Raw genomic sequence first — 16286 nt, 5'->3', positions numbered from 1 at the left:
CTAAATTTTGTCCTTAAAAGCATAGTGGGCCTGGAGCCTGGAGGTCATGGAGACCCATGTTTACAGGATTTTCTATCTGATGGCTTGAAAATCTCATTTTGCAAGCTTTAATAGCAGCAGCAGCTGCTTATTAATGTTCAAAACAAAGGGCGAAATTTCCCCATTCATGTGCTTAATGCAGTTTTCCTTGACCTTCCCACCATTGAGGACTTCACCAATTCTGCTGACCTCTAATCCCATTGAGGTTGCTGCTCAACTACCTATTTGTGTCAGTTTAGTATTATTGTTCGAATTATTATTGAAAAAAAAAATCACTACTTATATATTATTTAAAGTTAATTTTAAATTAAATATAACGGATTTTAATCATAGCAACTTCAAAACTATTATTTTTATTACAATTCATCTTTACATTTATCAGGACTTCCAGGACTCTTGGGATGAGCTTGGCAATGTTTCAGGTTTGGAATTTGAGATCCCTGGGAATTTTGACTTCAAGCATGTTGGAGACTAACCATATATTAATCCTTCATAGTTTAGAAACCATGCCTAATTATTTTAGCAGACATTCACAATAGGGTGAAAAGTAGGAACAGTAGCTATAGAACTTCTCCTGGTAACAGGTAACTACTCATTGAATATCACTTTACAGTTTAAGAAAGCTAATGCAAGATATTTCTTAAGCTCAGAGGAATCATGTCAAATTTACATGAATGGAGGGCTAAAATTGAGTCAGTGAAATCAATTGTTGCCTTATGTGGCTTGTACTGTTAGGGAAAGCTCCGGTAACTCAGGACCTGATAACATGGCGACGCAGCCACAGTTCATACATTGCCATATGAAATGTGTCAAGTCTGACTGCAGGTGTATTCCATTGGAAGTGCTTCTGGACCTGATTTACAAGAACAATGGATAAAAAGAAATGAAACGGTTCATAAAAAGGGTTCAGTAAATTTCCAGGGAAGTATGATGGTTTTCCAAAATGAATGCTGGGAAATGATAACTGGATACTGTCAACCCATTTGGAATTGAAAATTTACTTACCTTGATCGTGTTTTTCTGCAGGGTTCTATATTCTTCATCTGGTATGTCCTGAAGTATTTTCTTGAGATTATTGACGTCTTTCTCCTTCACTATCACAGAAAATTTTTGCCAGTTAAGAATGTCACTGAATGGCAAATCCAGGTAGTCAGACAAGATAACTGCAGAAAGTAACGAAAACTGCTTAGAAACAACAAGAGGGCAGGCTTCTAGATTAAACACTAGAGAAAAAACAGTCTACAAAATTAATACCTGGAACACATCCATAGTGAATTGCGAGTGAAATACGACCACCATTGATGGAAGACCCACGAGGACACATGCAAAACTTAGACCTATAAAACTTCTCCTGATATTTAAAATGTCCTTTATGAGCTCTATTAATGAAGTTGTGCTGGATGTTAAGTTCGTTGTCATTCTGCCAAAGACGCACCAGGGTGTCTCTTATGTTAGAATTGCGACGACCAGCCCAGAAACCTAAGATATTCCTGCAAGGTAATGACAGTTATTCTGGTCATTGAAGTGCCACAATGGTAAGTAGAAAACACAAAGTGAAGAAGCATAATTCAAAGGAAGAAGCTGCAAGAAATTTCTTACCAAGCAAGAACTAATAATATAGGAATTACCAGTTCTGTGTTATTCTGATAAAAAATGCGGAGTATCTACACCAGCGAATTACCTGTTATGTATATGATCTCCATGTTTCTCATAAAGTGTTGGCAATGGCATGAATATCTGTGGGAAGGAAACATCCTTGTGTGGAATATATTCAGAACCATAGATTGGAGAACAAACAACTCGAATTGAGTTTTTTACAAGAAGTGGAACTTGTTCAGTAGCAACTAAGCCAATGTCATGGCAAATCACAACAAAGTGATCAGCACCTAAAGTTCTGTTCCAGTAGGGGTACTTGGAAATCAAGCTCTGGACGAAATCATCGACAGTGGCAGATATATTCAAATAGGATCTTCCCTGAATAAAATTCTACGAGGATCAGAGATACCCAAAATTACTTCCATCACTTGCAATCAAAATTCCAAATGCCCAAAATCAAAACAAGTAACAGAAGAAATATAGAAAAAGAATTTCATCAAATTTGTCACCTCTCTCCTCAATTTGAGACAAGAAAAGGGAATAAAGAAGAGATGAGCTTCATTGGGATCTTTAGTCAAGAACTGGCCCTCTAGGATATTTTTGAAGAAGTAACTTTCACTAGCATACCTCCCGGAAGGCTTCTCTGTATGGTCACTGAGGTGCCCATTCTCGAAACAATCTGGGTACAAAAAGATCTTGAGGTTCTTCTCCATCTCAAAATAGTCCTTCTTGAAAGCCTCAGGTGAGTGAAATACTTCATCAGAAATCTCAGGTTCCAATGGCCCAAAAAACTGTGTGTATATAATTAAAAAAGAAAAATTACACACATGAGCTCAAAGAATGCAAGAAAGTGAGAGAAAGTGCAAGAAACTGAATATACCTCAAAAGAAAATGATTCCCGTTGTGAATAGACATAAGGGAGTATCAGAGAAAGAGTAATGCAAAGGATGGAGTAGAAGAAGAGCGGAGGGCATCTAAGTAGAGGTTTGCGAGGTGGATCTGTCTGCATGATGACTCCTTTAATTTTCTCGGGAAAACTTGAGAGAGAAAGCGAAGAAAGAAGGTTTCTTTCTCTTTTAAGTGAAATGGGGTTGGTTATTTCTGGAGTTCTGATTATAACAAACTCCTCTACTTCCCGCCATTATACATATATTTAGGAATTAAATTTATTAATATATAATTTTATTATTTATACTATAAAATTTTGTTTATAGTTAATTTACTAATAAATAGAAGAGATTCAGATTGAGATTGTAAGAGATGTGCGTGTACTAGATGTATACTGTTAAGATTACTTAAAATATTTATATCATATTAAATACAGAGAGAGAGTATTAATTAAATTATTTATTAATTTATTTTAATTTAAATTTATATAAATATTTAAATTATTTTATATATTAAAATAATTAATTAAGTTAATATTATAATTTAATTACTATATTTATCATTTTACATTTATACTTTTTCAATGAAAAATTTATAATCTCAACTTTCTCACAATGCAGTTGAGACCTTTTCTTTTGCTGGCACCACGCTGTTGGTTGGACTTGGATTTTTTATTTGCTGGGCTTGAATCGTTGTATTGTTCTTAAGTTTCCTGTTTTGAGGCCATGGCCATGTTACAAGCACTGTATTCTCTGCCTTTAAAGGTTTTATGAATATTACTATTTCTATATTTGGAAATAAAAATAAATAATAATGTTTCCATTATTGCCCTGAAGTCAAAATTCATCTATACTATTGATTTGTTTTTTTAAATTAAGATTGATATTTTCAAATTATTATAAAAAAAATAAAATGTGATTTACACCAAAACTAATGATTTCTTTATATATCATCTGGATTATTTTTTGTGAAAATGTCTGAATGATAAATTTTTATGTAAATATTAAATATTTAATAATGAAATAATGCAATAATAATAATAAAAAATCACACATCAGTTAAAAAAGAAAAAAAAAAAAAGAAATGAAGAACGCTTATCTGCAAATTTTTTTTTAGAAAAAGTGAATTTGACATAATGATTTAAATTTATTTTTTGAAAAGATTAAATTTAACTTGAAAATAATTTTTTTAAATTTTAATTAATATATTTAAATAATATTTTATTTTAATAATAGATAGTAATATTTTTTAACAGCGAATTAAATAACAATGTAAAAGATTGGTTCTATCAATTTTTATATATTTATAATCTATAAAAGAAAGGGTGTGGAAGCAACATAAGGTTGTTCTTTGTAAACAACCTCTTTTACAAAGCAAGGGAAGGCAGGGAGAGCAATCCTAGTTCCCCGGCATTGAAAGATGGCTCAACCTCAAGTCCCAAATCCATCCGATTAGAGGCATGGTAGAGCCAGAGAGTTCATCGCTCTGCATTTTGAAGATAGAAACTCACCCTCACTGATCTCTGAGACAGGTAAGGGTCCATCCTGAATCCTGACGCAGTGGTGCTAGGCATGCAGAATGTTCTTCATTGGAAGAGAGAGTACTTTCTGCGGATTGGATTTTTCCCCCTGTATTCTTAAGTAAGCCTTGGACTACACAAGTCCTGAAGTCCAACCTTCTGCTACCCCGAGTTTCACTAGAAGGGAAGCCTTTCAAATTACAGGTTCAGGACCTAAGAATGCCAATAGCAAGAAGTAGCACCAAAAAGGGGCATGCCTATTTTCAAAGAATTGAGCTTTGATGCTCTCTTGTAAATGGTAAAGGTGTCAGCTGCATGCTAGTGGCATTCTCTACCATAAACTAAAATATTCAAGCAGATATCTTTGAAGTTGTGGAGTTGAGTGGACCCAACAATTATTCCAGTCTCTTCCAATGTAAAGCTCAAGATCATAGACAGCACTTTCATTCCATGTTCAGCATGCACTAAACATTAAATGCTATTGCAAGATGTTCTTGCATTTCCTTGCATGCCTCAAACAATATTGAGCCATAAAAAGTATAGGAAAAATAAAATTAAAAAGACTCCTGAGGCATGGAACTGTAAATGACTGTGAAATTGAAGAACAGTGGGTTGTAAATCACTAATAATCTATCTTCATACGGGAAAAATTTTAAGATGAGCATTGGACAGAGGTCTGATGAAAAGGATATAAATTTGTCTCAGAAGGTGTCAATTTATTTTGGCCTTGCCATATGATACGCGTATGCGAGTGCATGGAATTGTATAAGTAATAAAGAGTGAGTAGAGAATCGTTCCTATGAGAATTGTCTTTAATTACTAAAATTTATATTAATTTTATTAATATTTAGACGATCGAATTGGATTAAATTTAAGAAATTAAATTAAGGATGAAATTAACTAAAATTAGAAATTAAATAATAAAAGCAAAGAAAACCTTGAGTTATAAACCAATTAAAAGTGGCCAGGGATATTGATTTCACTTGACCCAATAATTAATCTCAATTATTTTTGTCTAATAATCAATTTTAGCTACTCTTGCAAGGGTTAATAATCAAAAGCATTTAATAATCCCGCATCATTAAATGTTCTAATTAAAGAATTAATCCCCTATTTTTCAATAGAGAATTATCTCAATTAATTAGAGCATTAAGAACAAGACTATTTCAACAAAACTCAATGGACCTGATCTTAGTTTCCACTTTTAATTAAAATCTATGATAGTTATTATCAAATCAAACTCATAATCATTTTTCCAACCATAGATTATAAATCTAAAATCATACTAAAAGGTATTAACTCAAAAATAACAATTATTAGCAAAGTAGAGAAAATTAAATCAAAATCTAAAAATTAAATCAAGTCAAGTTACATCAAATCCCTAGCTAAAATATTTAGCCACTCATTTCCTCAAGTATCAACTCAAAATCAATAAAAATAAATCCAAACATCAAATTAACAAATGAGTTCAAATAAAAGAAAATAAAAGAAAAGAATAAAAAGAATAAACTCTAAGTGTGCTTGATGAAGAACCCTTGCTCTAGCCTCCAAATGCTCCAAGAAAAACCCTCTATAATTTCCTGCTTTTCCTCATCAATGAAATTTTTTGGAGTGTTTGGGTGCCAAGAGACCTCCAAAAAATGTCTTCTCCAGCTCAAATTTCTAGCAACCCCCTCTTTTGGATCCTTTTCCCTCTTTTGATGATGTATCAAAAATCTATTAAGTGAAAACTAACCTCCCAAAGACCATCTCATGGCCAACCATACATGTAAGAGGCAATCTCATGGCTAGCTATGCGCCCTATTATCATCCTATAAGAAGCTATGCTTGTTTCTTCAATCTCACAGGCAACCATAAGTATCTCATGGCTGGCCATGAGATCTTCTGGCAAAATTAGATTTTCTCCGATTCTTCACTCTTCTTTATAATTTTTCCCTAAAAATAACAAAAATCAATTAAAATGAAAGAAATTAACTTTTAGCTAAATAAAACTATAAAATATAATTAAAATTAATTAAAAGACTAAACATTTACATGAATTAATACAATTAACTCTATAAAAATACTATTTATCAAATATCCCAAATTTGAGTTTTTGCTTGTCCTCAAGCAAAAGAACATATAAAGCACAAATGAGAGATTTGATAAAACCTAAAAATTTCAAACATAATTGCAAATTTGATAAATTAACTCAGAAAAGAATAATTCTATCCAAATGCTATAATTTAATCATCTCAATCACAAATTCAAAAATCAAATTCTACAGTTTAATCATTTCAACCTATTCATACACAAGTGACACTCTATACAATTAATAATCATTTTGCTTTTTTTAAATTTCAATAAAGCAATTCAACTCTACCCTTCAACCAAACATGTAATTTCATCAATCTATTTTGATTAATGAGATAGTATTCCTAGGAGACTCAAAAAGCACAAACAAAACAAAATAGAAATAAAAATCAACCAATCATCATGAATCAAAACATACTGAAACCTTAATTTTCAATTCCCTTCTTATTTCTTTATTTATTTACTCTTTTTTTTTATGAACAACATTTTGGCACTCTTCCTTATATCTTCATTTGCCTTCTTACACAAATACCGACATTGGTCATGAAGGCATCCAGTTACTTAGCAATCACAAAATCAAGGTGCTTTGCATATTTATAATTCAAGCTGCTGTTTTACTCAAAAACAAACATGGGGCTCAAGAATGTTCCTAGTTACTTGCAATTCAAATCAGCGGAGTAGACTGTGTAATTTTATTTTGTTGATTTTTTTTTATGTACAACTATATACATCAAAAGAAGGAATATTAATTAAGATCAAAACATGCTTCACTCCCAATAATTAATTAATTCTCACATTAAAATATTTTTTTTATCTCCTAGACACACTATCCACATTTCATTTCCATACACAAAATAAAATAAACATGCAAGGTTGGCGAAACAAAATTAATCATTAATTGTATATAATCCCATTAAAGCACATCACAAATCTAAAATAACTATACTATAGATTTAACTCTCAAACTCAGATTGAAATAATTAAAAATAACAATGGCCAAAACTATTTTTTTTTCTAAATTTCTTAATCAAATTGCAACCATATTTTGCAAAACAAAACAAAAATTTTATGTACAAAAATAAAACAAAACAAAATAAAATAAAATAAAATAAAATATATATCATATGTACCCCCAAACTTATTAAAAATATTGTTCTCAATGGTTAAACGAAGAAAAATAAGTAACCTCTTTGGTCCACATCACCACATAATATGCCCAATTCAAAGCTAAACATCAACACAATTCATTCAATTAACAAACATCACATTTAATTTAACTAAGCATTTTCATTAGCAAAATGTACTAGCCACATAGTGTAAAAAAGTAGCCAAAAAAAATATGCACAATTCTAACAAATAAAGGAGTTAATACTACTATGGTCTAAAACATAGAAGCCAACAAAGGGAAGATATAAAAGTGATGTTTATAATTGCAGAATTTGATCCATCTTTTCTTCAAGGCGACCCCAAAAATGATCATTTGTTCTCTCTAGCTCATCAATTCTTGCTTTTACGTCTTGAATTTCAGCTTGCATTACTTGAACTTCGCTATCCACTTTGCTATCCAATTCCTGAAATCTTGTTTCCATTTTGATGTCCAATTGATCAAGTTTAGCCAACACAATTTCCCAAAGTGGTGAAGTAAAAGGTAGAGCAAGTGGTGAAGCTCCAAGGTCAACATCCATAAACTCACTGTCTTCCCCATGTTCATGTCTTGAACTAGACCCACCTTCTATCCTTCTGGCTTCAAAACTCCTAGTCCTATTTGAGCTCATCCCAACCATCCTATCTCCCTCTTTTCTCCATATTCCTTGCCTCAATAGAGTATTTGAATCTAAGATCATACTTCCTTCTATCAACTTAAAATTTTCACTCACTGGATCCACCTGAAGCTTTTCACAAATGATAGTGATCAAACCTCCCACAACAATTTTGCTAGTATTCATCGTAGAAATATGTTGTAACTGGTTACTACACCAATAACCAATATTTACCTTCTTCTTCTTCAACATAGCCCACATAAAAAATAATTCATTCTTGTTCACTGTTCCTTTGCTCTCTCCCCTGCCATAAATAGTACTAGTCATGAATCTATAGAGAAATCTAAGAGCAGGATATTGAATCTTAGAAGCTTTAAATTGACTGCTAATAAACTGGCCACAAAGAACCCCTGTAAGCATACCCTAAGCTTCTTGTTGACAAAAGTCTGAAGGAATAACCTTAATGCCATCCTTATCAAATTCAAAATAATTATTAAATTCTCTGGTATAAATTTCCTTCTCTATTCCATTCAATTAAAATTTGATTTTACTCCAAGATTCTGAATTAGACTCAGTGAGATGCAATTTACAAGAATAGCTACTTAAGAATTCCAATGTAGGCTCCAAATATGTGGGCTTTCTCAATTCAACAAACTTCTCCCAACCAATATTGTTCAATGCTACATGAACATCTTCAAGCAACCCCAATTCATTCAAAAGACCATTATCCATAAATCTTGTAGACACAATAAGCCTTTGAGCAAGCTTAGTATATCTCTCTTGGTGTTCTACATTAATACCTTAACTAGCAAGAGGTGCCAAAGAGTGTACTAGTGGTTGGTGTGGTGATGGTGATCTCCTTCTCTCATACACAATGGTTTTTCTTTTAGAAGAGGAAGATGCTTCTTGATGCTTTGATTTCTTTGTAGGAGACATTTTTTTTTCAACTACAATTTAGAAAAGAAAAGTAACACTTAGGGTTTAGAAAATTTAATCTTGAAAGCTAACACCCTAATTGATGGGAAATGTTGGGGATAAAAGTGAGATAATGATAAAGATGATAGAGGAAGGTAAAAAGTTAAAGCACAAGGCAACAATTTTAATTTTAGAAAGAGATCAAATATGTTTAGTTAGTGGAAAAATGCAAACTAATTCTAAGCAACAAGAAAATAACTACAAAAACAAAAAAACAAATTAAAGGAGAAGAACAAGAAAAAGAGCACTAACTAAAAAATAAGTGTATGCCATGGATGTGGAAATGCAAAAGGGGACCTACAATGGAGTATAATGGAATTGTGCGTGAAAGTGATGTAGCTAGACCATGTTTGTCGACAAGAAAGAAAAAGAAAAGGTAAATGTTGATGCTTGAGGAGAGAAGGTGTTATGAAATAATAGTGTGTAAGAATAATTGCATAAAAAACAAAATAGGATCACATGGCATGAGGTGAAATGAAGTTGACTAATAAAAGAATATGAGAGAATAAAAAAAATTTGCACAATTAAGGGACTTTGAACTGTAAACTCACATGAAGCCATGACCTTTACTGCTTCTCATGAAAACTTTTTCTAGCAAATTAAATTCAACTTCTTTTAAACAATGAATTACATGCCCTAACATGACTAACTCCTACCTAGCCATGAAGTTTACTGCTTCTAAAAAAAATTTACTCCATTTCAATGCAAAATGTAGCTCTAATAAAATCATACATCAAAATTGCATTTTCTTCACATTGGTATAACAAAATAACATTATTCAACTTCACAAATATCCACCAAGCACAAGATATGCATAAGATTGCAACAACATCAAAATTAAGCATATCACCTCAAAATCAGGAATTTCATTCTCAATGACCTAATCATGCATACAATGAATTTCATAAAGGCAATAAAAGATTAGAGTCACTCTCCTTTGATGCATGCCTTTTCCCTTACTTCACCAAACTTAACTTTCTACCCCTTTCTTGTGAACCTCATTCATTTTTCTTCACATTTTCTTTTTCTATAAATATAACCAAAAGAAAACAATGCTAATCAAAATTTGGGGAAATACTTCAACTAAAATAAAATGCAACTAAATATGAACAAAACATAAAAGAATGACAAAAAGAAAGGATATCAAAATGTTTTGCTTAGGTTGCCTCCCAAGAGCGCTTGTTTTAGGTCCTTAGCTTGACCATTTTTCTTTTCACTTTAATCTAGCAACAATGCCATTTTCACTTGCTCAAACTCTCTCTCTATGTACAACTTTAACCTTTGACCATTCACCTTAAAGGTTCTATCATCCTTTTTTACCTCCACCACACCATATGGATAGACTTGAACCACCTCAAAAGGTCCTAACCATCTTGATTTAAGCTTGCGAGGAAACAACCACTGGTAAGAATTGTAGAGTAGGACCTTCTGACCCTCATGAAAATCTCTTCTCAGAATATGTTTGTCATGCCATCTCTTGGTTTTGCTCCTTGTAAATTTTCGCATTCTCATAAGCATGGAGGCGAAATTCTTCCAATTCATTTAAATGAAGTAACCTTTTCTCTCCAGCAACTTTTGCATCCATATTCAAGAACCTTGTTGCCCAATAGGCCCTATGTTCCAATTCCACAGGTAAATGGCAAGCTTTATTGTACACCAAATGATATGGAGATGTTTCAATCGATGTCTTATATGTAGTCCTATATGCCCACAGTGCATTATCTAATTTCTTAGACTAATCTTTCCTTGAAGCTTTCACTGTGATCTCTAAAATTCTTTTGAGCTCTCTATTAGAAACCTCAACTTGCCTACTTGATTGAGGATGATATGGTTCACTTACACGATGAGTAACATCATATTTAGTTAGCACGGAGTCTAAATATTTATTGCAAAAGTGCTTACTACCATCTGTAATGATTGCTCTTGGTACTCCAAAGTGCATAAAAAAGTATTTCTTTAAAAATCTCAATTCACTTTTGGAGTGATTCATTGGAAGAGCAATGGCTTCAACCCACTTAGATACATACTCAACTGCCACCAAAATATAATGATTTAAATAAAAAGCAGGAAAATACCCATAAAATCTAAACCCTATACATCAAACAATTCAACTTCTAAGATATTTGTTAAGGCATTTCATGTTTATTTGAGATATTACCGGTTCTTTTACACCAGTCACAAGAAGTAACAAAAGCATAAACATCTTTAAACATATTTGGCCAATAAAAACTAGATTGTAATATCTTAGCAACTATTTTGGTAGGTTCAAAATGACCCCCACACTCTAATGAATGACAATTATTGATCACACTATTTCTCTCATCATTTGGAACACACTTCCTAATCAATTGATCTGAACAATATTTAAACAAGTAAGGATCCTCCCACAAATAAAATTTAACATCATGCAAAAAAAATTTTCTCTGTTGATAACACATATTAGAAGAAAGTATCACACATGCTAAATAGTTCACAAAATCAGCATACCTAGGAGTGATAGATGGGACTATTACTATTAATTGCTCATCAAGAATGATTCATTTATGGGTAACTCAGATTTTTTTCTTCTTGCTCTCCCAACTCCAGTCGAGACAAATGATTTGCTACAAGATTTTTTGCTCCTTTCTTGTCTCTGATTTCCAAATCAACCTCCTGCAAAAGAAGTATCCATCTAATTAGTTTTGGTTTAGCATCTTTTTTCTGAATTAAGTACTTAATTGTCAGAGTGATCAGTATAAACTATGATTTTTGCTCCAATTAAATATGATCTAAATTTATCAAAAGCAAAAATAATAGCTAGCATTTCTTTCTCAGTTGTGGCATAATTCAATTGAGTGTCATTTAGAGTTCTGCTTGCATAATACACCACATGAAGTTTATTCTCCTTCCTTTGTCCCAATACTACTCCAATTGCAAAATCACTTGCACCACACATCAATTCAAAAGGTAAACTCCTATCTAGTGCAATAATGATAGGAGCTGAAATTAACTCTTTCTTTAACCTGTTAAAAGCAATTAAACAATCATTAGTAAATTGAAAAGGTGTATCCTCAAGTAACAAATTGCAAAGAGGTTTAGTGATTTTAGAAAAATCATTTATAAATCTCTTATAAAAGCCCGCATGGCTAAGGAAACTTCTTACTCCTTTTGCTAATATTGGTGGAGGTAATTTTTCAATTACTTTCACCTTTGCTCTATCTCCCTTAATATTTCTGACTAAAATTTATAGCCTAAAATCACCCCCTCTTGCACCAAAAAATGACATTTTTCCCAATTCAACACTAAATTAGTTTCTTCACATCTTTGCAAAATTTGGGAAAGGTTGGCCAAACAAAGGTCAAAAGAAGGTCCAAAAATAGAAAAATCATCCATAAAAATTTCAATGAATTTCTCAACCATGTCAGAAAAAATTGCCATCATGCATCTCTGAAATGTTGCGGGTGCATTACACAACTTGAGTGGCATCCTTCTATATGCAAAAGTCCCATAAAGACAGGTGAATATGGTTTTTTCTTTATCTTCAGGTGCAATAGGAATTTGAAAATAACCAGAATATCCATCAAGAAAATAATGGAAAGGATAACTAGACAATCTCTCAAGCATTTGATCTATGAATGGCAATGGAAAGTGATCCTTACGAGTGGCTTTATTCAACTTTCTATAATCAATACAAACACGCCATCCCCTAATAGTTCTAGTGGGAATCAACTCATTTTTCTCATTTTGCACTACTGTTATTCCCCCCTTCTTAGGAACCACCTAAACTGGACTCACCCAATTGTTATCAGATATAGGATATATAATTCCAGCATCCAACAATTTCATAACCTTAGCTCTCACTACCTCCTTCATATTGGGATTTAACCTATATTGATTTTCAATTGAAGGCTTATAATTTTCTTCCATCAAAATCTTAAGCATGCAAAAACTAGGACTTATACCATTAATATTAGATATAGACCATCCCAAAGCAATCCTATGTTGTCTCAAAACATGCAAAAGTTTGTTTTTTTGCTCAACATTCAAATTTGCAGAAACAATCACAGGAAAGGTTAAAGATTCTCCTAAAAATGCATATCTAAGATGACTTGGGAGCAATTTTAGTTCCAACTTAGGAACTGAATTTTATTCCACTTTTTCATATCTTATCTCAACATTGTGCACAAGTTCACATCCAGTGTCATGCACAAAATCACACTCAATATCTTGAATAGCATCTAATCACAAATTATCCTTAACACAAGTAATCTTATCATCAATTTTCACAGCATTAATCATTTCATGCACACATTCATCAATAATATCCATCATAAAACATTCATCATTTTCCATGGGATGTTTAGTAGAATGAAGAACATTGAATGTTACCTCTTCTTGCCCCACTCTAAGTGTGAGTTTACCTTCATGAACATCTATGAGTGCCTTGCCGGTTACAAGGAATGGGCGCCCCAAAATTAATGGCACTTCTCTATCTTCCTCCATGTCTAACACCACAAAATCCACTAGAAATATAAACTTATCCACCTTGACCAAAACATCTTCAGTTATGCCCTTAGGATAAGTTATTGATCTATCTGCCAATTGCAAGGAAACACTGTTTAGCTTTATATCTCCTAGCCCAAGTTTCCTGAAAATAGAAAGAGGCATTAAATTAATACTGGCACCTAAATCACATAAAGCTCTAGTAAATTCTACATTGGCAATATTGCAAGGGATAGTGAAACTCCCTGGCTCTTTTAACTTGGATGGCAACTTGTTTTGGATAATTGCACTACATTCCTCTGTCAACATCAGTGTTCATGATCCTCTAGCCTTCTCTTCTTAGATAAGATATCTTTCAAAAACTTGACATAACTTAGCATTTGTGCCAATGCTTCTGCAAAAGGTATGTTTATGTGTAACTTCTTAAACACCTCTAAAAATTTCAAGAAATTTGTGTCCTCTTGATGTTGCTTGAGTCTCTATGGACATGGTATAGGAGGCATGTAAGGTTTTACTGACTCTGATACTCTCTCCTTCAATTGTACTTCCTCATTCTGCTTAACTTTCAACTTCCTTTGCCTTCTCTTTCTTTTAGAGATCTTTAAGTTGCTTTCCACTCCTCAAAGTAATAGCCTTAGCTTGCTCTTTAGAATTAGTCTCTGTGCTGCTAGACAAATTATCTTGATTCCTTTCAGATAGCATGCTAGTTATTTGTCCCATTTGCACTTCCAAGTTTTAATAGTAGCTTGTTGATTTTAATTTTAATTCTGATTCTGGAAGTTCATCTTGGTCTCATTTATGAAATTATCAGTTGTTTTAGCCATATTTGCAATAATATCTTCCAAGCTTTATTTCTTCTCTGGTTGTGAAACACTAAGTGGTGCTCTATTCTAATAACTAGGCTATTGCTATTGTTATTGTCCTTCCTATGAAAAATTAGGGTGATTCTTCCAAGCAGGGGTGTTTGTGTTGGAAAATGAATTTTTTCTGCTACCTTCCAAGATTACCTATATATTGAACTTACTCTTGTACTGGATGGAAGAATGACTCATCTATGTAGCAATCCCTTGTTGCATGTGGCCCAACATAATTTTCACATACAAGTGCTCTAGTGCTAGTGGTAGCTGCATTCACTGACATCTTATCCAATCTTCTAGAAATAAAATCCATTTTAGCATTCAGTGCAATAATGGAGTCAACCCCATGACCTCCAGCAGCTCTCCTTGTTGTGTTCCTCTCATTAGGCCATTGATAGTAATTATCTGCTAACTCTTTCAACAGCTCATGACCCTCACCAATTGACTTCCCCAAAAGTGATCCTTTTGTTGCAAAGTCTACATTGCTTCTAGTATGACCATTCAATCCATTGTAGAAACTCTGAATCAATAACCACTTAGGTAGTCTATGGTGTGGACACCTTCTCATCAAATCGTTAAATCTATCCCAAGCTTGAGTAAACATCTGGATTTCATTTCTTAGCTTCACAGTCTTGGCTAGGGGAAAGAATTCATCCATAAACTTTTTTGCCAAATATGTAGTGATAAACCCAGCAGGTAAAGATTTCAACCATGCTCTTACCCAATCCCTTAGTGAGAATGGGAACAGTCTTAATCTAATGGCATCATCTAATACTCCATTAAACTTCAATGTGTCACAAATCATGAGAAAACTCTCCAAATGGACATCAGGATTCTCATTGCAGTCCCTCCAAACTGACATGCAGTATGAACCATTTGAATAAGAGCAGGCTTCAGCTCAAAATTGTTAGTTTGCACCAGAGGTCCTGTAATGCTCAATGTAGAACTAAACACTATTGATCTAATGTAATCTCGCAAAACCCTCCTTTGTTGGCTTGGAACTTGTGGCTCTTGCTCTTTATCTACCACTTCTTCAATCATAACTTTTGGATTCATGTCCTCTATTTCAATATTAACCTCTTTTTTAGCCTTCTTTCCTTTTCTAACTTGTCTTCTATTCCCTTTACAAGTTCTCTCAGTTTCAGGATCAAATTGCAATGAGCTTGAGTTAACCAATCTTCTCATAAACCACTTGAAAATAACCAAAGCAAAAACACAAAATTAAATTCAACAAAATAAAAATGCCTAGATTACCAATAAAATCAACTCTTTTGATATTAAAGTTGTCAATCCTTGGGCAACGGCGCCAAAAACTTAATGCGCGTTCGCAAGTGCACGGAATCATACAAGTAATAAAGAGTGAGTAGAATATCATTCCCACAAGGATTGTCTTTAATTACCAAAATTTATGTTAATTTACTAATATCTAGATGATCGAATTGGATTAAATTTACGAAATTAAAATTAAATTAAGGATTAAATTTAAGAAATTAAAATTAAATTAAGGATGAAATTAACTAAAATTGGAAATTAAATAATAAAAGCAATGAAAACCTTGAGTTTTAAACCAGTTAAAAGTGGCTAGGGATATTGATTTCACTTGACCCAATAATTAATCTCAATTAATTTTATTTAATAACCAATTTTAACTACTCTTGCAAGGGTTAGTAATTAAAAGCATTTAATAATCCCTTTCGAGCATTATCAAACCTTCTAATTAAAGAATTAACTGCTATTTCCAATAGATAATTACTTAATTAATTAGAACATTAAGAAAAATACTATTTCAACAAAACTCCATAGACCCAATCTTAGTTTCTACTTTTAATTGAAATCTATGATAGTTATTAGCAAATCAAAATCATAATTATGTTTTCCAATCATAGATTATAAATCTAAAATCATTCAAGTATTTGCCAAGATATTCAAAAGCATTAACTAAAAAATAACAGCTATTAGTAAAGTAAAGAAAATTAGATCAAAATTTAGAGATTAAATCAAGTCTAGTTACATCAAATCCCTAGCTAAAATATTTAGCCACTCATTTTCTCAAGTATCAACTCAAAATCAATAAAAGTAAATCCAAACATCAAATTA

At 32.6% G+C, this 16286-nt stretch overlaps 1 protein-coding gene across 3 annotated transcripts; it reads right to left on the bottom strand.

Annotated features, from left to right (window-relative positions):
* Positions 1-424: 424 nt before the first annotated feature.
* Positions 425-2733, bottom strand: LOC131173886 (probable glycosyltransferase At5g03795). 3 transcript variants are annotated; one of them, XM_058136537.1, is made up of 6 exons: positions 2516-2733; positions 2145-2426; positions 1721-2025; positions 1294-1529; positions 1045-1202; positions 425-892 (listed from the first exon to the last, which is right to left on the bottom strand). In XM_058136537.1, exons 1-6 carry the CDS (start codon positions 2642-2644, stop codon positions 791-793), a joined length of 1212 nt encoding a protein of 403 aa, XP_057992520.1. In that variant the 5' UTR covers positions 2645-2733; the 3' UTR covers positions 425-790. The 3 variants fall into 3 exon arrangements, with proteins under 3 accessions (XP_057992520.1, XP_057992522.1, XP_057992521.1); XM_058136539.1 differs by having other exon boundaries at positions 1045-1133; XM_058136538.1 differs by having other exon boundaries at positions 1721-2013.
* Positions 2734-16286: the final 13553 nt, after the last annotated feature.

Source organism: Hevea brasiliensis, chromosome 15, assembly GCF_030052815.1.
Source record: "Hevea brasiliensis isolate MT/VB/25A 57/8 chromosome 15, ASM3005281v1, whole genome shotgun sequence".
Taxonomy (NCBI): domain Eukaryota; kingdom Viridiplantae; phylum Streptophyta; class Magnoliopsida; order Malpighiales; family Euphorbiaceae; genus Hevea; species Hevea brasiliensis.
Note: the sequence above shows the minus strand (reverse complement) of the source record. Positions and strands in the feature narration are given on the sequence as shown.

Coding starts and splice junctions, on each gene's coding strand:
- LOC131173886 (XM_058136537.1), bottom strand. CDS start 2,644: ATGCAGACAGATCCACCTCGCAAACCTCTACTTAGATGCCCTCCGCTC. Junction 2,026..2,144: donor GTCTCAAATTGAGGAGAGAG/GTGACAAATTTG, acceptor TGATCCTCGTAG/AATTTTATTCAGGGAAGATC. Junction 1,530..1,720: donor GGAGATCATATACATAACAG/GTAATTCGCTGG, acceptor ATTACCTTGCAG/GAATATCTTAGGTTTCTGGG.